Source organism: Rhamphochromis sp. 'chilingali', assembly GCF_963969265.1.
Source record: "Rhamphochromis sp. 'chilingali' genome assembly, chromosome: 1".
NCBI lineage: Eukaryota > Metazoa > Chordata > Actinopteri > Cichliformes > Cichlidae > Rhamphochromis > Rhamphochromis sp. 'chilingali'.
This window is the reverse complement of record NC_137929.1, coordinates 16,199,519-16,224,236: the sequence shown is the minus strand read 5'-3', so window position 1 is coordinate 16,224,236 and position 24,718 is coordinate 16,199,519. Positions and strand designations below refer to the sequence as shown.

The window sequence follows — 24,718 nt, the reverse complement described above, 5'->3', positions numbered from 1 at the left end:
TTCTGCTATGCTGACATTTTGAGAATTTAAAAATTGCTTAAGATACTTAATAAATAACCTTCACAGACAATTGTTGTATACATTTAAAATAAGTTAAAACAGGAGGGAATGTTACAGGAAAAATCTTTCTATGTTTCTTTACCTTCTTTTAAATGTGCAAGCATGCCCTTTTGTCTATGGTTAGATTAGTTTAGAATTATCTTTTTAGACTTTCTCAGCAAAGACATACTGTTTTGGGACATATTGTTTTAGATTGTTTTATCTCTCACAGCCTTCTCCCAGCTCTCTGCTGACGAGACTAGCGCCACATATGGAGTTGTTTATTTTATTTGTTTTGTATTTTCTTATCCTGTTCTCACTGTCTTTCCTATAAAAATTACCAAGCCACTGTGCATGGGGTGAGTTGTTCTTAGCAGCTCACCCGTGTACACGTTTGATAAAGAAAGTAACTTTGTCTCATTGTGTCTTTATTTCTCCTGGGTTTTTTACAGAGTTTTCTGTACCTCGCCTGATTCTGGTCCAGCTTCAGCCTCGCCTGATTCTGGTCCAGCTTCATCCTCACCTGGCCCAGCTTCAGCTTCATCCTCGCCTGGCCCGGCTTCATCCTCGTCTGGTCCAGCTTCAGCCTCGCCTGGTCCTGGCCCAGCTTCAGCCTCGCCTGGCCCGGCTTCAGCCTCGCCTGGCCCGGCTTCATCTTCGCCTGGCCCGGCTTCATCCTCGCCTGGTCCGGCTTCATCCTCGTCTGGTCCAGCCTTCGTGTCTGCACCCTCGTCTGGTCCAGCTTCAGCCTCGCCCGGTCCTGGTCCGGCTTCGTCCCTGCCTGGTCCGGCTTCATCCTCGTCTGGTCCAGCCTTCGTGCCCGCATCCTCGGCCACAGCATCCTCATCTTCACCCACTGCGCCTGGTCCAGCCTCCGCTTCAGCGTCTTCATCAGCATGTCCAGAATGTCCAGTGTGTGTGTAAGAACTATATGTGTGGGTCAGTACTGTGTGGTGGTGTGATTGAGAGACCGTATCGCCTGCGGGAAGAAGCTCCTCCTCAGTCTCTCTGTGTTGGTCTTCAGGGAGCGGAATCGCTTTCCTGACCTCAACAGAGAGAACAGTCTGTTGTTGGGATGGCTGAGGTCCTTCACAATCTTCCTGGCCTTGGTCCAGCACCGCCTGCTGTAGATTGAGTGCAGGTCAGGGAGCTCGGAGCAGATGGTGCACTCAGCTGACCGCACAACCCTCTGTAGAGCTCGTCTGTCCTGCATGGTGCTGTTCCCGAACCAGGTTAAGATGTTTGCCGTCAGGATGCTCTCTATGGTGCACGAGTAAAAGTTCCTGAGCACCTTGGAGGGCAGTTGGAAGTCTCTCAAGCGTCTGAGGTGGTAGAGACGCTGACGGGCCTTTTTCACCACGGTGTTGATGTGACAGGACCATGACAGGTCCTGCGTGACGTGAACTCCGAGGTATTTGAAGCTGTCCACTCTCTCCACTGGGCACTCGTTGATGACAGGGGTCTGGTAGTTCCTCTCCTGCTTAGTGCTGAAGTCCACTATCAGCTCCTTTGTCTTACTGACGTTTAGAAGGAGGTTGTTCCTCTGGCACCAGTTCTCCAGATTCCTAATCTCCTTCAGGTAGGCCGTCTTGTTGTTATCAGAGATCAGGCCCACCACGACGGTGTCGTCAGCAAACTTGATGATGGTGGTGGAGCTGGTAGTGGCCACGCAGTCATATGTGTACAGAGAGTACAGCAGGGGGCTCAGAACACACCCCTGGGGGGCTCCAGTGCTAAGAGTGGTGGAGGCTGAGACATGTCCGCCCATCCTTACTGCCTGTGGTCTGCCAGTTAGGAAGTTGGAGATCCACTGACACATAGATGAGCTGAGTCCCAGATGCTCCAGCTTGGTGGTGAGTGTGGAGGGAATTATGGTATTAAATGCAGAGCTGTAGTCTATGAAGAGCATTTTAACATAATTCCCCCTTCTGAAGAATAGCCTTTATTGTCATTGTACAGAGTACAACGAAATTGGAGTGCCACTCCCTTGGTGCAAGTTTCAATAATAAATATAAATGTAAAATATAAAAAGTACAAAAAAACAATCGTAAGTACTCAAACAATAGTATGTACAATATATACAGGATAGCAGCATTAATATAATCACAGTATGAATAGCAGCATAATATAGTGACAGTGACGGTATGGAATAGGTTCAATTATTTTTGTGCTTATTTACTACGGTGATAGCTCTGGGAAAGAAGCTATCCCTGAATCTGTTTGTCCTGGTTTTATGTGACCTGTACCGTCGGCCTGACGGTAATAGTTCAAACAGTTGATTGCTGGGGTGAGAGTTGTCCTTGATGATTGTTGGAGCCAAGTCCAGGCCAATATTTTACTCAGTTACATCATGCCATATTTAAGTATTTGTCATGATCTTTAAGTTTTTATTATAATCTTGATCATTTTAGGTTATAATGTAATATGCTGTGCTCCATAAATTAATCCTGCTTTGTTAGTCTGTTGTTGTTGTAAAGTGTTGGTAGATGTCGTAAAGGGGGTGTGTATTTGGCCCGCATGCGGAGGGGTAGGGGAAAAAGGTTAGGTAAGCAAGCAGGACGTGGAGCAACAGTTTTCTGACCGTCGCCGTTTTAATGTTATTTTTTGTAGCCACACAAAGGGAATATAAACGGAGCTCCCACCAGAGGCATTTGTTTTGTACCTTTCGATTTGTAAGGAAAATAAATGTTTTGCCCCTTTTTTCCTTCGCCTCGTTTTTTGCTACCGGAAGGCATCCAAGAGACTTAACAAGAGCACGAGTCAGAAACTTTACGTTCTGCAGAAGCGGCAAAGAAGGACCGAAGGTTGCCACTACAATAGTCAGAAAACTGCTCCGAAAGTGAGAGGATTACGCACGCGTCACCGGCGCACAGAGTTAATCGGCCCGCGGCGCGGCAAGGGAAAACGGAAAACGGGACGTGAAAGAGGATGCGCTTAAGCCTTCCCGTGTTTTCCGGATCCTTTCGGCAGTAAGAAAACCCCGCATCTGAAAAGTAAGAGGCTGTGCCTGCTTTACGGTTTGTGAAAATTCCTGTATGGTTAAGTGGTACATGGCCTGTGTAAAGGATTAATTGCATTGAAAGGTTTATGGCAGCGCAATTACTATGGAGCAGCAGGAAAAAAGAGTTTCCAAGCCAACCTTTAAAGCACAAGAGGAAAAGCTTCAGCATTTTAAAGTGACAAGGAAAACCAAGTTGGGTTATCTTACTAGAAAGATAAAAGAGATTGAGGAGCTTATGGAAGATGACGGCAATTTTGAGGAAGTGTCTGTTAAATTAGCCACTGACTTCTCAAAAATATATATTGAGTTTTGTGAAAACAACGATGCAGTTAAAAATCACTTGACTGAGTCGGAACTTCTTCATGATCAGACACAGTGGTATGAGCCAAAGGCTAGCTATTTGAGAAGTTTTGTGGAGAAAGTTGAGAGATGGTTAAAAGGAGTGGAAATGCAAGCAGATGAAGCAAGAATGGTTGATGCTGAAGTTGAGCCTGCAGACAGTGCTTCAGCAATTTCGTCCAGACGCAGTAAAGCACATCGAAGCAGTCGAACCTCTTCTGTTGTGTCTTCGACCACATATTCTGCCAGGCTAAAGATTGAGGCAGAGAGGGCTGCTCTGATAACACGTGCTGAGGCATTAAAGCAAAAGATGGAGATTGACAGACAAGAAGCTGTTCTTAAGGCAAAAAGGGAGGAATGGGAGTTGCAAACAGCTATTGCTGCAGCTAACGCAAAGCTTGAGGTGCTGACTGTGAAGGAGCCAGCCCATAACACTTCTGCTGACTTGGTCAACAAAATGGCTACCTGCCAAAGAGCTCCGGGCCAAAGTATTGGGGCCAGTTTTGGTTCAGCCAGAACATGGAGATGTCGGTCGAGAATGTGAGTCGGAGGTAATGCAGGGCTCAGAAAGGAGTAGCAGGCTTCCTCATCCATTGAATAAGAAGGATAATAGCCAGTCTATTACTAGTCAAGGCAGGATGGCTGATGTTAAAGACTTGTTGGATGTCATGAAGCGACAAAACGAGATTACAGAGCTCCTAGTAAAACAACAGAAAGCATCCACTCTCCCCCCTTTGGATGTTCCAGTATTCAGTGGGGATCCACTGGAGTTTGGGTTTTTTATGAAAGCGTTCGAGCATGGGATTGAGGAAAGGACAGACAGCAATAGAGATAGGTTGCGCTTCCTGGAGCAGTTCACCCAAGGGAGACCCAAGGTTCTTGTTCGTAGCTGTTCGCACATGTATCCTGACAGGGGCTACGCTGAAGCTAAGAGGCTTCTGCGCAAGCATTTTGGGGATGAATATACTATTGCCTCAGCCTACATTGAAAGAGCTCTAAAATGGCCTGTAATCAAGCCAGAGGATGGTGATGCACTGATGGAGTTTGCTATGTTCCTCACTACTTGCTGTAACACAGTAGATAGCATGGAGTACATTGAGGAGATGGATAGCCCTACTAATATGAGAACAGTCATCTCCAAGCTTCCTTTTAAATTAAGGGAAAGGTGGAGGGGTTTCGCCTGTGACATTCAAGAACATACAGCAATGAGAGCTAGATTTGCTGATCTGGTCAGTTTTGTAGAGAAGCAGGCAAAGATCGCTTCTCACCCATTGTTTGGTAACATTCAGGACACCACTTTGTCTAGAGACAAGGGCAAAGCAAAGGTGTGCAGAGAGAATGCTCTGAAATTCAAGGAAAGGGAAAGCATCTTTGCTACTAATACAGCACCTGTATTAAACAGTGCAGAGCAGACAAAGAGGGAAAGGGAAAATATAGGCTCTACAGGTGGAAGACAGTGTCTTTTCTGTCATAAGGGAGGGCATAACCTCAGTACCTGCAGACTCCTCAAGCAAAAGCCTCACAGAGAAAGGCTTGATTTCCTCAAATCAAAGAGCTTGTGTTTTGGTTGCCTGTCACAGGGGCATCTGAGCAAAGGCTGCCAGCAAAGACACATGTGTGAGACTTGTTCTCAGAAACATCCCACCATTCTGCATAAGGAGCAGTACTCTTCTCCTGATAGTGACAGTAAAAGTATCAGAGAACCAGCAGCAAGTTTTTCTCCAGCAGCAGGCAGTGAAACATGCGGTTGTACGCATGAATCATACGCGTTCTTAGACCCAGGAAGCACTGGAACCTTTTGTACAGATGAGCTGATGAAGGATTTACAGGTCACAGGAAAAAAGTCCAACATTCTGCTCCGCACTATGGGAAAGGAAGCGACAATCAGTACTCATGTCGTTAAGGGTCTCGAGGTCAGTGGTTTGGATGAGGACAACTTTTTGAAGATTCCCCAGGTTTTCACACAGGCAGAGATTCCAGTAACAAAGGAGAACATTCCACAACAAAGCGATGTGGACAGATGGCCTTATTTGAAGGAGGTTCAGCTCAAGCAGATTGATGGAAAAATTGGTATGTTAATAGGCACGAATGTACCAAAGGCGCTTGAGCCCTGGAAGGTTATCAACAGTGAGGGCAACGGCCCATATGCTGTAAAAACTGCACTAGGCTGGACGATTAATGGACCTCTGCTAAGAGAAGAGGGTATTGCTCAAGGAGCTGTTGAGTGGCCACCGGTGATGGTGAACAGGATATCGGTGACAAAGCTAGAGGAGCTCTCGCAGCAGCAAATGAAGTATGACTTCCCTGAGCATGAGTTATCTGAGAAAATGGAAATGTCAGCCAGAGAAAGACAATTTATGGAGTCTGTGTCACTGTCAGTGAAGCAGATTCATGGTCACTACACCATTGGCCTTCCTTTAAAGAACAAGGGGGCTGCATTTCCAAACAACCATGTTGTGGCGGTACAAAGAGCAGAAGGCCTGAAACGGAGGCTGTTAAGAGACAGTGAGTTTCATCAGGAGTACACAAAGTTTATGACAGAGACACTGGAAAGGGGCTATGCCGAAGAAGTTCCTGTGGCAGAAACTTGTAAAAGTGGTAGCAGAATATGGTATCTCCCGCATCATGGGGTCTACCACCCAACCAAGCACAAGTTGAGAGTGGTATTTGACTGTGCATCCACGTATCAAGGCATGTCACTGAACTCACAGCTGTTGCAGGGGCCAGACTTAACCAATTCCCTCATAGGTGTTTTGATGAGGTTCAGGCAGGAACCAGTTGCCTTCATGTCTGATATTGAAGGCATGTTTCATCAAGTCAGGGTTCCCGATGAAGATGCTGATCTGTTGAGATTCTTGTGGTGGCCACAGGGAGATCTTGGTAAAGGCCTCAAGGAATACAGGATGGTAGTTCACTTGTTCGGTGCAACTTCTTCACCAAGCTGTGCATGCTACGCGCTGCAAAGGTGTGCTGAGGACAATCAGGCGAGGTTCAACCATATTGCAACGAACACTGTTCTAAGGAACTTTTATGTGGATGATTGCCTGAAGTCTGTCAGCACTGAAGAGCAGGCAATCTCACTGATTCGGGACCTCAGGGCTTTGTGCGCTGCAGGAGGTTTCAAGCTCACTAAGTGGATTTCCAACAGCAGAGCGGTGCTTGCGTCTATACCTGAGGATGACAGGGCCAAAGAAGTCAAGGAGCTCGATCTTGAAAGGGACTGCCTCCCTATTGAAAGAGCTTTAGGGGTTCAGTGGTGCGTGGAGTCTGACACGCTGAAATTTAGAGTTCTGGTTGAGAGCAAACCACTCACAAGGAGAGGACTGCTTTCGATGGTAAGCACCATATATGACCCACTTGGGATTTTATCCCCTCTGATCTTGCCAGTGAAGCACATCCTGCAAGAGCTAAGCAGAACAAAGCATGCATGGGATGATTTCATGCCAGAAGCTCTGTCTCTGCAGTGGCAACAGTGGGTCGGCAGTTTGCACCACTTAGCTAGGTTTGAGGTAGACAGATGTGTGAGACCAGTCAACCTTGGCAAGATCTCTTCAGCTCGACTTCATCACTTTGCCGATGCTAGTGAAAGGGGGTATGGCATAGCCACATATCTGGTTTCAAAAAACAATCTGAACCAGCCACATAGTGCTTTCATTATTGGTAAAGCCAGGGTTACACCATTGAAGGCAGTGACCATACCACGACTCGAGCTTACTGCTGCAGTGGTGGCAGCAAAGATGGACAGGATGGTAACAGCCGAACTGGAGTTGGAGTTGGAGGAGTCTGTCTTTTGGACGGACAGCACGTCGGTGATTAAGTACCTCAAGAATGAAACAGCGAGGTTTCGTACGTTTGTTGCCAATCGAGTTGCTGCCATCAAGGATAGATCAGCTGTCTCTCAGTGGAGATATGTGAACACTTCGGCCAATCCTGCAGACTTTGCTTCCAGAGGGCTCAGTGTTGGTGCCTTTCTCAAGGCGAAGACATGGATCACGGGTCCAGATTTCATTTTGAAACCAGAAATGGAGTGGCCAGTAATGCCAGACAGTGTATGCCAGCCAATCTGTAATGACTCAGAAGTCAAAGAAGCATCAGTATATGCTCTTGTGGTTGAAGAAGCTGCAGACGCCACCTCTCAGCTCATTCATCATTACTCAAGCTGGCGTCGGGTTAAAAGAGCCGTTGCATGGGTCTTGAGATTAAAAGGTGTGCTGAAGCTTCTTGCTCAAAAGAGGAAGGATTTAAAAGAGAATCTCTATGATGGAAGGTTGGAGCAGGAGAAGCAAATGACACACTTCAAGGCTAACCTTCCCATCTTGCCATCAGCATATAGCCACTCTCATTCTCAGATCTACTCACGAGGATCTTGGGCATTGTGGCAGGAATCATGTCCTATCAAAGGTACGGCAGAAGTACTGGATACTAAGATCTCATGCTGCTGTCCGGAAGATTTTGTCCCGGTGCGTCGCCTGCAGACGGCATCATGGGAAAGCGGTAAGTCAGATCATGGCAGATCTTCCTACTGAAAGGCTCACGCCCGATGAGCCACCGTTCACAAGTGTCGGTGTGGACTACTTTGGTCCCTTCGAAATCAAAAGGGGTAGGACCATGATCAAAAGGTATGGCGTGGTTTTTACCTGCTTGACAGTGAGGGCTGTGCATATTGAGTTGGCAAATTTGTTGGACACGGACTCTTGTATTCATGCCTTGCGGAGGTTCATTGCTAGGAGGGGACAGGTTCAGTTGATGCGTTCTGACAATGGAACAAACTTTGTAAGTGCAGAGAGGGAGCTGCGGGAAGCAGTGCGTGCTTTGGATAATGCAAAGATTCAAGAAGCCTTGTTGGTTAAAGGCATCACATGGATATTCAACCCCCCAGCTGCCTCGCATTTTGGAGGAGTTTGGGAGCGGCAGATACGGTCCATACGCAAAGTGCTCAGCTCCGTTGTGGAGCAGCAGATCCTTGATGAGGAGGGTCTGCACACACTGCTGTGTGAGGTAGAGGCGATTATCAATAGCCGCCCTATCTCAAGAGTCTCTACCGATCCGAATGACCTGGAGGCCTTGACGCCAAACCATTTGCTTTTGATAAAAGCCAAAACTCCGCTACCTCCTGGAGTATTCAGCAGGAGCGACTTGTACTCGAGGCGTAGATGGCGTCAAGTCCAGTACTTGGCGGATTTGTTTTGGACACGGTGGATCAAGGAGTATCTGCCAGACTTGCAAAGGCGACAAAAGTGGGCCCAGCCACAAAGAAATATCAGTCAAGGTGATATTGTTCTCATCGTGGATGATTCCGCTCCAAGAAATTCATGGCTAATGGGTCGAGTGATTCAGACGTTTGAGGATGCCAAGGGTCGGGTTCGTCAAGCCAAGGTGAAAACCAGCAAAAACATTCTCCTACGACCTGTGGCGAAGCTTTGTGTGCTGCTAGAGTGTGATATGTAGCGCCCCTTCTACATATTACTCAAGAGACAGCGGTAAAGGCTGGTCTCCTACGGCGAGTCATGTGCTTGAACCTCTGACTCCATTCCCTAATCTCCTCAACATACACACATACACACATCCGCGAAGACATGTTCCAGCTTAAGAAGAGTTCCTGCTGTAACAAGAAAAAACAAAGTTTCTGTTGGAATAAGGACATTAATGTGCCATATGAGCAGTTCAAGTACTTTGTATATTTGCCTGTTCGTTATCTGGAAGGTTTGATTTGTTGTTCTGAACAATATATAAGTGTATGTATAAGAGTAATTGTTTTGTGGCTCACAAGAACAATTAGGGGCCAGGATGTTGGAGCCAAGTCCAGGCCAATATTTTACTCAGTTACATCATGCCATATTTAAGTATTTGTCATGATCTTTAAGTTTTTATTATAATCTTGATCATTTTAGGTTATAATGTAATATGCTGTGCTCCATAAATTAATCCTGCTTTGTTAGTCTGTTGTTGTTGTAAAGTGTTGGTAGATGTCGTAAAGGGGGTGTGTATTTGGCCCGCATGCGGAGGGGTAGGGGAAAAAGGTTAGGTAAGCAAGCAGGACGTGGAGCAACAGTTTTCTGACCGTCGCCGTTTTAATGTTATTTTTTGTAGCCACACAAAGGGAATATAAACGGAGCTCCCACCAGAGGCATTTGTTTTGTACCTTTCGATTTGTAAGGAAAATAAATGTTTTGCCCCTTTTTTCCTTCGCCTCATTTTTTGCTACCGGAAGGCATCCAAGAGACTTAACAAGAGCACGAGTCAGAAACTTTACGTTCTGCAGAAGCGGCAAAGAAGGACCGAAGGTTGCCACTACAATGATATTGCCAGCTCTGCTGAGGTACCGAGAGTTTGCAGTGACCTCCAGGCTGGGCAGAGAGCAGCCAGTGATCTTCTGGGCTGTGTTGATGACCCTCTGCAGTACTTTCCTGTCCGCAGCTGAGCACCCTGCATACCATGATGTTATGCCGTACGTTAGGATGCTCTCTATGGTGGCTCTGTAAAATGTCACCAGCAGCCTCTCCTCCAGGTTGTTCCTCCTGAGCACTGTCAGAAAGTGGAGACGCTGCTGGGCCTTTTTAACCACCGCCGTGGTATTTGCAGTCCAGGAGAGGTCATCAGAGATCTGCACGCCCAGAAACCTCATGGAGTGTACCCTCTCCACACAGTTCCCGTGAATGTAAAGTGCTCTGCCCTTCCTGAAGTCCAAGATAAGTTCTTTAGTTTTCGTGGTGTTCAGTTGGAGGTTGTTAACTGAACACCTCTCAGTCAGTCTGTTGACCTCCTCTCTGTAGTCCGACTCATCCCCCCTTGAGATGAGTCCAACCACTGGACTCTAGTGTCCAAGTGAGTGAGTGATGTTAAATGCAGAGCTGTAGTCTATGAAGAGCATTTTAACATAATTCCCCCTTCTAGTGTCCAAGTGAGTGAGTGATGTGTGGAGGAGATGAGAGATGGCATCGTCTGTGGAACGATTTGGACGGTAAGCGAACTGTAGTGGGTCCAGTGTGTCTGGTAGTGAAGAAATGATGAAGTCTCTGACCAGGCGTTCAAAACACTTCATCACTACTGAGGTGAGGGCTACAGGGCGGTAGTCATTGAGAGAAGCAGGGTGGGGTTTCTTCGGGACAGGAACAATGATGGACTCTTTGAAGCATGTGGGGATCACCGACTGAGATAAAGAGATGTTGAATATCTCAGTGAACACAGGAGCTAGCTGGTATGCGCAGTCTCTGAGGATACGACCTGGGATGCCGTCTGGTCCTGCTCCTTTCCTGGTGTTCACTCTCTCTCTCCTTACTTCATGCTCGGAGATGACGAGCACGTTTCTGGTGCTGGCAGTATCTTCCTGTCTGCAGCCGTTAGCGCCGCTAGCACTAGCATTGTCGGAGTCCTTAGCTGCAGCCTCGAAGCGAGCATAGAAAGTGTTCAGCTCGTCTGCCAGAGTCACGGCCGCGTTCGTCATACCGGTTGTTTGGTGCTTTATAGTCCGTTATTGTCCTTAGTCCCCGCCACAGGCTCCTAGAGTCACTCTGTTGGAGTTGTGACTCTAGTTTCCTCCCGTAGAGCTGCTTCGCCTCTTTCACCGCCCTCCGCACGTTATATGACGCGGCTTTGTACGGGTCCATGTCCCCCGTCGTGAGTCCCGTGTTGTAGGCAACGGTGCGGGATCTCAGAGCATCGCGGATGGTTTTATCCACCCACGGCTTCTGGTTGGGAAACGTTGTGATAGTCTTTGTCTCCACAGTATCATCCGCTAGTTTCCCGATGAATCCCACAACCGCTTCCGTAAACACGTTGACATCATCATCGGAGCTGTTTCTGAACATGCCCCAGTCTGCGTCGTCGAGTGCGTCCTGTAACGCAGCCACCGATTGATCCGTCCAGCGCGCCACCTTCCTCTGAACCGGAACTTCCTGTTTCAGCCTTTGTTTGTATTTTGGCATGAGGAAGATGGCGGCGTGATCAGATTTGCCAAACGGAGGGCGAGATTGTGCCTTGTAGCCATCCTTGACCGTAGTGTAGCAGTGGTCCAGTGTCCTTTCACCTCTGGTGGGGCAGGTGATGTGTTGATAAAAGTTCGGCGCTGCGCGTTTGAGGTTGGCACTATTAAAGTCCATGTGTTAGAATGGCCCAGTCAAAGTCCAGATCTAAATCCATTCGAGAATCTGTGGCAAGATCTGAAAACTGCTGTTCACGAACACTGTCCATCTTATCTGACTGAGCTGGAGCTGTTTTGCAAAGAAGAATGGGCAAGGATTTCAGTCTCTAGATGTGCAGAGCTGGTAGAGACATACCCTAAAAGACTGGCAGCTGTAATTGCAGCAAAAGGTGGTTCTACAAAGTATTGATTCAGGGGGCTGAATAATTACGCACACCCAACTTTTCAGTTATTTATTTGTAAAAAATGTTTGGAATCATGTATGATTTTCGTTCCACTTCTCACGTGTACACCACTTTGTGTTGGTCTTTCACGTGGAATTCCAATAAAATTGATTCATGTTTGTGGCTGTAATGTGACAAAATGTGGGAAAGTTCAAGGAGGCCGAATACTTTTGCAAGCCACTGTAGGTACAGCTCCCCAGTGGGGAGCTTGGGACCAGCTTGGGGCACCAGCGAAGGGAAAATTAAGTGTAAACTATAATTTCTCCCTATCAGTTTTAACCAATAAGATAGATGCACATTCTCATATAAAACTTTGTATACCACTAGGCTAGGATACTGTTTTGGGAAGACTGACTGCAGCTAACTGTTTTAGAGCCTGCAGTTTTCTGAACAAAAAACATCCATGTACATGATACTTTTTAATAATTTAATGCCTTGATCCACTATGGATAATTTGGACACTTTGTTTTTCTTATATTTATGAACTTTATTTTTATACATTTGTTAAAACAAAACAAAAAAAGAAAAGTAAACGGATCACACAAGGCTAATTGCAACTGCACGAAGAATAATAAAACCATAAATTAAAAACACTGACAAACAAAAAAAACACTGCTTTTGTATGTTTAAATACTTATAGAAAAATGGGAATCCTTGGTCAGTGTAGATGGTTACAATAAGAGAAAACAGTCTTCCTCTGTGAATTCTTCCAAGAACGTTCTCTCTGCTCAGCAGACCTGGAGGTGCTGGCTCTTGTGTTAACTATATTCAACCAATAATGGCTTCTTTCTCTCATTTGACCTAATGTTCTGAAATGCTTCTGAGGGGACTGCAAACGTATTTTAAAGACCTTATAGTGCCGTATGACTCCAATAAAGCACTTTGCTCTTAGACTTCTGGCTTACCTGTGGTTCCTAGGATATTTAAAAGTAGTATGGGAGGCAGAGCCTTTAGCTTTCAGGCCTCTCTTCTGTGGAACCAGCTCTTAGATCGGATTCGGGAGATAGACACTAATTTTAAGATTAGGTTTAAAACTTTCCTTTTTGACAAAGCACTTCCACACTATGTCTTTGTTTTCGCTCGCCCCCCTCACCTCAAACCAGTCACAGTAGATAGCTGTTTTTCCTTCTCATTGTCACCAAAGTGCTTGCTCACAGGTGGTCGTCTGAATCTTGGGGTTTCTGTTATAATTGTAGGGTCTTTAACTTACAGTGTTAAGTACCTTAAGGCGACTGTTGTTGTGATTTGGTACTACATAAATAAAACTGAATTGAATAAATGTGGTCTTAAAACCAATCAAAATATTAACAAAGCCCATTCAGATTCCTCTGTAATCTGAATATGTAAACCATTTGTCTTTGTAAATCATTTCATACTTTTTTTTGTCTAATGTCAGCTACTTATAATAAAATACTATGCAAAAGCGCTGGCTATAGCTTGTTTTGAAAAACTATACCATTTAGTAATAAAACTATAAAGTGAGCATATTAGTAAGCAACGTAGTGGCTAAAAGTCTGTCATGATAACTTTTGTTGACGTGTTTACTGTAATCAGATATTTGTATATGTAATTTATCACAACATAAAAAAAAAACATTTAACTCTTTTTTTAAACTTTATTATTTCTTTTTCGGATCAAAATACATTTTACTCTGGTTAATGACTACTGCCCCCGTGTGTTTAGAGCTCCTGCTCTTGTTTCTGCTTAAAGTTTTTTATTTATTTATTGACGATCTAAAAACAATCGATCGATCTAAAAAGTCACGTGGGCCTTTCCAGCAACATTTTTTGCGGCATTTTGTCTTTAAATGACAAAAACGATGTTTGACAATTAATTTAAAGGTCAGGGGTACGTCTACTACGCATGCGCGTGTTCAGATCTTGGTGTTTTAGTGTGAGCTAGAGAAGTGATAAAGTTTGAATGGCAGGAATGGGCTTTTAGGAGTGTGCCGTGTCCACGTCTGAAGCTCAGTACAGAGTGTGCAGTGCAGGAAAAGAAAAGTATGACAGCCAACGAGGATCAAGAGGTATGAAAGAACGCAAGAATGCTGTTAGCGTCTAACTGCTAGCTAGTTGACGGTAGCGTGACTGTTAGCATTGATCAGGGTGGTCTTCGCTTCCAGACAGCAGCCAAGTTAACAGACTGTTATTATTTCGGGTACAAAAGCTCAGCGACACTTTCCCAGCTCATCCCGGTTCAGATGTCGCTCACGACACCTTCCATTCAGAAGTCTACAAGGTTAATCTTGTACCTGCAGCGACAAACAGGGATTCAGCCCGTGTGTTAGCCGGCACACAGCAGTTTTCCACCGCTACTGTGTTGTTGCTTCTCCGGCTCCTTGTGATGGTGACTTGTTTCGGCTTAGATACAAAGATCGTAAAAGCAATGAATTTAGCACATACGAGTGTATAAGGCCTTGTGACAGACCTCTGTCCTTTGCTAAGCTAATGACTGTATTTCTCAGGGTTGTCTGGTAGCGTGCTGTCTGATGTGTTCTTGATGTACTTCAGTCCTGATGATATTCCTGTTACTTCACTTGTTTATGTGATCCCAGATGGAGCTCGAAGCTCTTCGCTCCATCTATGAGGGGGATGAATGTTTCAAGGAAATCAGTCCAGTTTCTTTCCAATTTAGGGTGAGTATGTCCACCGTACTGTCCAAGGCTGTGCAAAAAAGATTGTCTTCTGCAGTCCTCTAGCATCCAGTTTCAGAACTATGGTCATAGAATTAAAACAAGAAATTTGAGCCATCATGCTCGTAGCTACTTTAAAACGTTAACAAACTTAAAGGCTGAATTCAGTGTCAGTAACCTTCTCGTCTTTTTGAATATTACACAAAAGGTAGGAGAACTCGAGGACAGCAAAGCATTCATTCTGGACATCACATGGCCTGAGACGTACCCTGAAACTGCTCCACAGATCTCACTTGAAGCTTTTTTCAACAACAGGATGTAAGTTCCAAGTATACTGATCCCTTAGTTTGTGTTAAATTCAAGTCTTTGAAGAAATGGTAAATGGACTGTTTCTTATGTAGAACCTATAGTCCTCATTCATGCACTTTTTTTTCTATGGTTGAGTGCTTTCTAATATTTACACACACATACTCATCTAACTTGGAGTTAGTATCTTGACCAAGGATATTTGATTCAAATGATTCACTCCTGCATCAAGCCTCCAAAATTGGCCTTTTTCACTCTTTTGAAAGAGAAAACTATTTTCATGTAGTTCTTTCTAACCAGCTTGGTGTGAGCACTTTGTTCTTCAACGCACCCTGAATTCTGAGGGGGATTTTTGTCATTTCTCTGTGTTTTCAGTTTTATTTCTTTGTCCTCAGTTTGAATTTGTTAAACCAAGATTTTGGACTAACAGCTCTTTTAGAATTAGCTGTTGATGGAAAAACTACTTTTGTTTGCTGTCAAACTGCTATCTTTGGCATTTTTCAGAGATTCGGCTAAAGAAATTAGCTGAATCTATGAAACTATTTACAATAATGATATGTCATTTGAAACTGAACATACAGATCTAATGTTTTTTGCAACAGGCTGCTGGTAACAACGTGTCGGAAGATACTATTTAAAGTTGGTTTCTTTGCTATTTGTCATGTGTGGTCACAACACTAGTTTCATTGCTTGACTTTAACTGCTTGAATGGTTCATAGGTCAGGGTTAAAAGGCTTAAAAAAGCTCTTTCCTCTGGAAAAAGGTCCGGTATGAGGACCTGACCTGAAAGTAATTTAAAAAGAAGCCGATGGCCAAAGAGAAACTTTGAAAGACTCACAAAACACAGAACTTTTGCTTAAAAGAATATCAAAAATGGCTGTTTATAACAACAAACCAAGACTTTTGCACAGTACTGTATTTACAGTATTGAAGAGTGCAGGGTGAGACTGTGGCTGATGGACAGTACTTGAGGATTTTCTTTTCTTTCCATCATCTTGCTTTGAAAACAGCTCAGCAGAGACGAAGCAGCTGATCCTGGCAAAGTTGGAGGAGCAGGTGGAGGCTAACCTGGGTGCTGCAATGATGTACACTCTGTTTGAGTGGGCAAAGGAGAACCAGGAGACGCTCATGGAGAACCACAAGTCTATAGTAACGGCTGTGGTCAGTACATTATTATTTCCCAATATTACCATAATAAAGAACAGCGTTTCTTCCTCTGTGAAAAGTTTTGGTGTCATCCTCGACAGTACTCTTTCAATTCACACACTAATAATGTTACTCTGTCTGATTATTTTCAATTGCGCAACATTAATCGTCTCCGTCCTTTTCTCACCCCCACATGTCACTGCCATTCTTGTCCATAGCCTTGTTACTTCCTGGATTGATTATTGTAATTCACTTCTTTTTGGTCTTACTCAAAAATCCATCCACAAGCTCCAACGCGTCCAGAACTCTGCTGCCTGTATCATCACCAGGACCCCTTCTATCCACCACATCACTCCTGTCTTGCAGCAGCTTCACTGGCTCCCGGTCAAATATGGCATCAATTTCAAAATACTCTTGCACACATTTAAGGCTATTCATCATCTCTCCCCTCCATATCTCTCTGATCTGGTTAAGATCACCGCCCCATCTCGTTGTCTCAGATCTACTTCTTCCCTTTCACTCTCCGTCCCCTCCCCCCGTCTTGCCACCATGGGGAGCAGGGCTTTCAGCTGCTCTGCTCCACGACTCTGGAATTCCCGACCTCCTGATTTAAGAAACATCTCTTCCTTCTCTCTCTTTAAGTCCCAACTCAAAACTCACTTGTTCAAAATAGCTTATCCCACATAACCTCCCACTCTGCTCTTTTATTAGTTTATGTCTTATGCTTTTACGATTGTGTGAACTGCTTGCTTTTATCTTGCTTTTTATTCTAATGTGTACAGTGACCTTGAGTGTTAATAATAATATTATTATTATTATTATTATTATTATTATTATTATTATTAGCTGGTAAAAGGTGGAAAATATCCCAGCTCCTGTTATGGTTTTGTTAGCACTGCATGTAGTTTTTTGCTTAGATCTCCAAAAGTTGATTCTGTTCATCTGTTCGTAGCGTTTTGTGGGAGAAAAGTTTCATCACTCATCCAAGTGACTTCTTCAGTCTCAGCTGACTGCAGCTTTCAATCTTATAAACAGGACATTTGCATAATGACTGAAACCAGCCCACTGAAGGAAGAATGGGCTGGGAGGTCAGTTCCTTAATCTTAATTATGCAAATACTCATGACCACTGATCAAAGCCCACTGATCAATAACCATGAGTACCATTTACAGAGAGTTGGGGAATGGCTGCAATCACAGCATTGTAAGATGGTGACAGATGTACCCTTGGGCCCCCTCCTCGATTCAGAGATGGTCTTTCCCTTTTCACGTAAATGGCCTCCAGGGCCCTATTTCAGGAAGCTGGTTTAGAAAACTGAGTGAAAAACGATACTCAGGGTTGAGTAACCCCGAACTGTCCAACTCGGAATATTCGGTTTCACAAAGGCTGATAACAATTAGTTCAGTCAACGCAGAGTTGCTTTAACCCCAAGTTAAGCGCGCGCGCGCGAGGATACATAAAGCCCTGATTAGTGGAGCACAGATTAAGCGAGTCACCATGGAGACGGAGGGAAAGAAGGCGCGGTCAATGTATTTTACAGCGCTTGAAGCCGAAATTCTGATGGCAGCATATGCCGATAACATGCAAATTTTGCGGGAAAAAAGTAACACGGCCTCAGCTGCAAAAGAAAGGGAGCATGCATGGCAAAACATAGCCGACAGAGTCAATGCGTGAGTGTTAATTTAAACATTGATCTAGGGATTTCCACCCATTTAACACGTTATTTTTTTTTTCTTTTCTTTTTTTTGCCTGTCCCGTTTGGCTCTTTTGCCATCAGAATTGTTGTCTAAAGGCAAAGAAAGATGCCCAACGGATTTACTTTACCAAATTGACCATCCCAGCCTTGCCGTAATGGTTCATTTGATTCACCTTTTATTGTTTATTTTATTTTCACTTGCTGAATACGGGACAGACTTGACTGGGGGAAAGAAGGGTCACCAATATTATACAGAAAGCTCCCGTTTGCAAAAAACCGAAGTGCAATACAAATAATATGTACAGAACTGAGAGAATGTTCGCGGTGTGTCACATGAGCAATATTAGGCCTGAGGATGTTATTCAAATAAATTATAGATTGTGCTGAAAGACGGTAACGTTCACACAGGAAATCATCAGGAAATGATAAAATGTCCAAACGCGCTCTAATCACTCTCTCCCGGCGGAGAGCTCTGCGGAGAATTTGGGCTTCAACATCTACTGGCTCTTCAAGGAAGGGGCACGCCATGTCTGACACTTTGTCAGGTTTCCGACAAAGAGGCGGAGAAGGTCAGGGTTAGTTGAAGTAAACCTGCTAGGGGGCAGGTTAGCTTCACGGAGTGTGTCGTCATAGTAACTCACTCAGAATTAATCTAAACTCGCTTTGTGAAACTGAAAACCCAGAGTTTTCGTTAACTCGGGGTATACTTACTCAGAGTTTGCACTAAACCGGCTTCCTGAAATAGGGCCCAGGATGTTACATCCTCATGATTGAAAGAGTGTCCACTGGCCTGTAGGTGTAAATAGACTGCAGAGTCCTGGCCTGACGAGGTGGCTCTTCTGTGTTGTAGCCAGAGGTTGTTTGGTTTCCCCGATGTATAAATCCTGGCAATCCTCCTGCACTTAACAGCGTACACTATGTTACTCTGTTTGTGTCGGGGGACCCGATCCTTGGGGTGGACCAGTTTTTGGCGCAGTGTGTTTTGGGGTTTAAAAGCCACAGAGACCCGGTGTTTAGAAAAAATGCATCTCAACTGCTTCGATACTCCTGACACGTACGAATCACTACAGGTCACTTAGTCAGCGGTTGTCCTTCTCTCCTGGATCAGCTGGAGCTTTCTTTAGGTGCCTTTCCAGCTTTGACAAAAGTCCAGCTGGGATAACCACATTTACTCAGGGCCTTCTTGCTGTTCTTCTGCCTCCCTGGCTGCTGTGTCAGTGGGGATGGTGTTCGCTCTGTGTTGTAGCGTCCTGACGACACCCAGTTTATGCTTCAGTGGATGATGAGAGTCAAACCTTAGATACTGATCCGTATATGTAGGTTTACGGTACACGTCAGCTTTTAGATGTCCTCCATTACTGATGGAAATCTCACAGTCTAAGAAGGCTAACCTGCCACTTTTCATATCCTCCCTGCTGAATTTGATGTGTCGGTCCACTGAGTTAATGTGAATTGTGGTACATCCTGAGATTTGATTTTCATCCAGGTGTCATCCACATATCTGAACCAATGGCTTGGTGGTGTTCCAGGGTAGGATGGCAAAGCCCTCTTTTCCACTTCTTCCATGTACAAATTGGCCACGATGGGTGAAACTGGGGAGCCCATGTTTCTGCCTGTAGTACTGACCCTTGTATGTGAAATAGGTGGAATGAAGACACAGTTCAAACACACTTGGTCGATGCTGCTCTCGATGCTGGTCCTGTTGCTGAGGTTGGGGTCATCCTGTAATCTCCTCCAACACTTCCATGACTGGGATGCAAGTGAACAGAAATGTAACATCGTACGAGATCATGGTTTCATCTGCCTCCATAATGACATCTCTCACCTTCTCAACAAAATGCAGGGTGTTCTGGATGTGGTGTTCAGAGCTGCCCACCAGCTTGAGGATCGAAGCCAGAAACTTGGAGATGTTATAGGTAACAGAGTTGATCATGCAGACAATCGGTCTTAAAGGTGCATCCTGTTTATGTATCTTTGGTAAACCATACAGACTTTGTGTAGACTCCCCTGGGTACAGCCTGTGGTATGAGGTCCACTCAATAGCCATCTCTTCTTCTAACTGCTTCAGACAGTCTATCACAGTCTATAAGGGGGCCTAAGGGTACATCTGTCACCATCTTACAATGCTGTGATTGCAGCCATTCCCCAACTCTCTGAATGGTACTCACGGTTATTGATCAGTGGGTTTTGGTCAGTGGTTGTTGATCAGTGGTCATGAGTATCTGCATAATTAAGATTAAGGAACTGACCTCCCAGCCCATTCTTCCTTCAGTGGGCTGGTTTCAGTCATTATGCAAATGTCCTGTTTATAAGATTGAAAGCTGCAGTCAGCTGAGACTGAAGAAGTCACTTGGATGAGTGATGAAACGTTTCTCCCACAAAACGCTACGAACAGATGAACAGAATCAACTTTTGGAGATTTACTTACCTGGATGATTGCACGTGCATCAGGAAGATGCACGCTTTTGCTCAGAATTTAGTGTTTGACTGATTGGCTTGAGTCATCAAAGTTTGAGGGGAATAAACCCAAAATGATAATGTTGTTGTTGTTGTGCAGACGCTGACATCAAACAGTGAGGTGAGTGAACCTGCCACAGCAGCAAAGAAGAAGGAAAAGAAAGAGCAGCTGACTAAAGCCCAGAAAAGAAGGATGATAAACAAAACAGGTACATGAAACTGTGTCCAGTAGCTCGTATTGTTGGATACGTTATAAAAATTCTGCCATATTCTTCTAAAAGCTCTTTAAAATAGAGCTGGTTTTAATTTGGGGATAATGGTAAACTTTTGTGCTCTGACTCTGAATTGGTCAGAGTTGGTCCTAGCACAGACGCCTGTGGAACTCGGTAATTAACCTTCTGGAATTTCTTTGAGTGATCTGGAGAAACTGGAGAAAAGGTCTAAATAAATATCAATGGTATTTAATGTACATACATACTTTTCTCTGAGAAGTTTATGTATTATTTTTTCTTTAATGGTTAAAATTTTGTTTGAAAACATTTATGAGATCATTACTAATTGTGGTTAAAGGAATTCATTGCTGAGTGGATCTCTGACTCTTTGTCAGCCTGGCTACAGTGCTGAAGAGAAACGTAGGGTTGTTCTTATTTTCTTCAGTCAATCATGAACAGTAAGATGTCCTGGCTTTACAGCAGGTGTTTTTTATTTACTTTTTTTTTTTTTTTTATAGAGCAACTTTTTTTTTTTTCAGGTGAAGATTATCTAAATTATTGAGATTCCATCTGCATTGCCATATTCCTCTAGTAACTGATTGAAATTGAGGCTGATTATTATGACACAAAAACTATTCCTATTGATGACTCATTTTGTACTTTTTCCAAGGCTAAAAGAGTCAAGTCAATTATGGCTCTGAGATTAACACAATAAAGTAAAAGCACCACCAGCAAGGCTGTTGGAAACATTTTGATGGAAAATCGTTAGACTGCATATAAAGATGAACGTAGCTGTCATGATGTCCCTCGTTGGTTAGCGTTTCATAATGCATCTACAAGTGTAATAATTGTATTTATATACAGTTGTGATCAGATGTTTACACACACTTAACTTGGGTATTTATGCTGTGGTAATTTTGGGTGTGATTTCTTTAAACAGTTCTTTTTTCTGGGTGGAATGACTATACTGTATTAAGTAGTGGAAGTAATGGTTAAATCCCCTGCTGAATTTGTGAGTTTGCTCAGTTACAAATAAATGAAAAGCCTCTCATTTTTATTATAGTTTGAATTTCAAGTGACAGCATATCACCCAAAAATCCAGATAAACACGCCTCATTAATGTTATACATTGATTTGTGTGCCATTGAGTGAAATGAGTATTTGATCCCCAAGCAAAACATGATCCCCCGAGTGAGTACTTGGTGAGAAACACAGCGGTAAGGTGTTTCTTGTAGTTGGTCACCAGGTTTGCCACATCTGATGTTCTGTGTTCTATTTAAACTGCCATTTAAAAACTGGAGGCTGTTCATTTCATCAGTTATCAAACATACATATTCAGCAGGGTATCAAATAATTATTTCTTTCAATATATATCGTTAATGACTAAAAAATAAAACGCAGAAGTTTTAATTTATTTTGGATTTCCTCTAAAGTATGAATACAGGCTCAAATATATACTTGCACTCACTTAAACGTTTTAATAGGTGAATGCCTTCAACTTCTTGTCAACGATCATTAATGACTATGTTTGGCAGCACTCACTGGACTCACCAGTAGTCAGAACAATGGGGAAAGTCCAAGGAACTCATTCAAAAGCTAAGAAGGAAAACTGTAGTTGTAGAAGGTCTATTGGAGCCATTTCTAAACAAGTGCAGATTTCAGGATCATCTGTTTAAACCATCGTTCATTAATACATGTTATACGCTTTTGCCAAAAAATGGAAGACAACCCAAACCGTCCCCTTTAGCTGAGAGGAAATGAGTTGGAACAACTCAGGAAGTACTAAGGCTCAAGCCTGCCTGGAAGCTGCTGAAACGCCAGCATCACTGTGCACAGTCCATTCACCATGGACTGAGAGGGTGCTGACCACAAAAACGTGGTCCAACCTTCCTTTATCTCAAAAGTTCCTGAAAGAGTAGTTGTCATACAGCTAACAGATCATCTGCAGTGCAGAGGGATGGCTTATTTGAAGAGTTTCAGTCAGGTTTCAGAGCTCATCACAGCACAGAAACGGCTTTAGTGAAGGTTACAAATGAACTTATGGCCTCTGACAGTAAAGCCCTGAAAGCCTCACTGCAGCATTCAATACTGTTGACCATAATATTTTAGAAGTATTCAACTGCAGTGGTTTGAATCATATCTAATAGACTCCAATTTGTACATGTTAATGGAGAGTCCTCTTCACATACTGAGGTCAATTATGGAGTTCCACAGGGTTCAGTGCTAGGACCAATTCTGTTTACATTATACATGCTTCCCTTAGGCAGCATCATTAGAAGACATAGCATACATTTTCACTGCTATGCAGATGACACCCAGCTCTATCTGTCCATGAAGCCAGATAACACACACCAATTAGTTAAACTGCAGGAATGACTTAAAGACCTGGATGGTCGCTAACTTTCTGCTTCTTAATTCAGATAAACTGATGTTATTGTTCTCGGCCCTAACAATTTTAGAAGTATACTATCAAACCAGATGCTTACTCTGGATAGAATTACAATATTGGCTTCTCTTCACTGGCTTCCTGTTAAATCCAGAATCGAATTAAAAACATCCTTCTCATCACATACAAGCTCTTGAATAATGAGCCTACAGAGCACTTAACTCTCAGACTGCTAGGACTAGTGGTTCCTAGAGTATTTAAAAGTAGTATGGGAGGTAGCGCTTTTAGCTTCAGGACCCTGTTCTGTCCAACCAGCTTGCACGTTGGTTTCGGGACACAGACACCCTCTCGACTTTTAAGACTAAGCATAAAACCTTCCATTTTTGACAAAATAATTACAATTGGATTAGATGGCCCTGAATTGTCCTCTAGTTATGCTGCAATAGGTCTAGGCTGCGGCTGAATGCAATGATATGCAGACCATATACGGGCTGTAGAAGTTCAACCAAAATGTGTCATCACAGAGAAAATCCACATGTAAATCGAATATTCACAGCAATAACATTAGAAAATATGTAAAGTGGAAAGCCTTGGGAAACTTTGGGAATCACTTCCATGTATACTTGATATTCATTAATATAACTGTCATTAGACAGCAGTAAGAGGTTTATAGGTAAGCTTCATAATATTCGAATTCCTGCTTTCAGATCACAAAGGTGAGCTGCCCAGAGGCTGGAACTGGGTTGATGTAATTAAGGTAGGTGTCTTTTAGTGTTTTACCACCAGATGGTGCACTTTGTTCCTTTAAGCACTGTTGTTACAACTTTTTTTTTTTAATCTTTGTCCTCTTTCCTTGGTCCCTGCTGCTTGACCACCCTCCAGCATGTAAGTGGCAATGGTTAAATGAACATTGTTTGCACATTGTCAACATACAGAGTGACTTACTGTTTCATTTTGCATCCCTGCTGCAGCTCAGTAAAACTGGAGGGAAAGATGAAGACTAGGTTGCACAGACAAGCTACGTGAGGCCGATGGTGTCTGTAATACTCCAGCTACATGCTCCACTCAACATGACTGCTTCCACAATGAGGACAGTGTGTAAAACTGGATCTGCTCACAATCCCAGTTAGACTCTTGACTGTAAGCTGAAAATGACCTGAAGGCTTTGCTGTGCTTGTGGTGGTTTTCTTTTTTTTTTTTCCTTCCTCACTGCTAGTACAGCTACGGCCAAAGCTTTTAGCAGTCACGTCACTGCAAAATCAATTTTTTTTTTTATTTGTTTTTATTTGAAAACATTTTTGAAATTCATGAAATATCATAGAAACATGTTTAAAGACAGCAAAGTGTATGAAATTAACCTTTGGCCATAACTGTACATGAGACGGAGAACACATTAGGCTTTTGTTGAAGAGTGAGTCTCCTGCTCTGTGGTCCGTCAGGGTGAAGTGTGCTGGAGTTTAACTGATCTGCTGCCCAGCACTGAGCTGTTGGGGTTCTCAGCTGAAGCGTTATGCTGCTGTTACTGTGAGGTACCATGTGATGTGTTAAAAGCAGAGCTGCGTGTTACATTTCTCAATATTTTCCTATTTTGATAAATGTTCCTCTGCCCTTTGAATTGTAAAGCCAGAAGTTTTTATATAGAAATAAAATCGATTTTATCTACTGCTGGTCTCAGAACATCATTATTCATTGGCTTGTCTTGTGATAACACTGTTTTGTGCTGCAGTCAGTGTCCATTTCTTGGAGCTGCAAATGGTCATCTTGAATCAAGAATTACTCATGGGTGCAAGTCCGCCAATACCTTCGTCTGAGGTCAATTATATCAGGGCTCTCCCATTGAATAAAAACTGACAAATATATATAAGACAATGCTGAGTAGAATATGTGCCTTGAAGAATGTGATGTGGTTTCTCATCTTTCTCAAACAAAAGCAGGTAATTCAGCCTTTTTGAAGGAAGGTGCTATGATGCATATCTATTAAAGATATCAAAGGAGCTTGGAAAGAAGAGAGACAGGACTTGAAGTTTTTTCAGTTCTAAGACCAAATGTGGAAGAGTCCCAAATTTTAAGCCAGTGGTCTCAGTGGTCCCTGAGAGCAGCACAAAACAAATTAAATCAAAACTAACTCTGGTCCGATTTT

General features: G+C 43.6%; 1 protein-coding gene across 2 annotated transcripts; it reads left to right on the top strand.

Moving 5' to 3' along the window:
* Positions 1–2,578: 2,578 nt before the first annotated feature.
* On the top strand, positions 2,579–24,241 carry rwdd (RWD domain containing 4). Of its 2 annotated transcripts, none has more exons than XM_080874141.1 (7): positions 2,579–3,032; positions 14,298–14,378; positions 14,584–14,693; positions 15,692–15,842; positions 20,081–20,189; positions 23,286–23,463; positions 23,550–24,241. In XM_080874141.1, exons 2-6 carry the CDS (start codon positions 14,298–14,300, stop codon positions 23,348–23,350), a joined length of 516 nt encoding a protein of 171 aa, XP_080730267.1. In that variant the 5' UTR covers positions 2,579–3,032; the 3' UTR covers positions 23,351–23,463; positions 23,550–24,241. The 2 variants fall into 2 exon arrangements, with proteins under 2 accessions (XP_080730267.1, XP_080730266.1); XM_080874140.1 differs by lacking the exon at positions 2,579–3,032 and adding an exon at positions 13,609–13,769.
* The last annotated feature ends 477 nt before the right edge of the window (positions 24,242–24,718 follow it).

Coding starts and splice junctions, on each gene's coding strand:
- rwdd (XM_080874140.1), top strand. CDS start 13,746: ATGACAGCCAACGAGGATCAAGAG. Junction 13,770..14,297: donor CAGCCAACGAGGATCAAGAG/GTATGAAAGAAC, acceptor ATGTGATCCCAG/ATGGAGCTCGAAGCTCTTCG. Junction 14,694..15,691: donor GCTTTTTTCAACAACAGGAT/GTAAGTTCCAAG, acceptor CTTTGAAAACAG/CTCAGCAGAGACGAAGCAGC.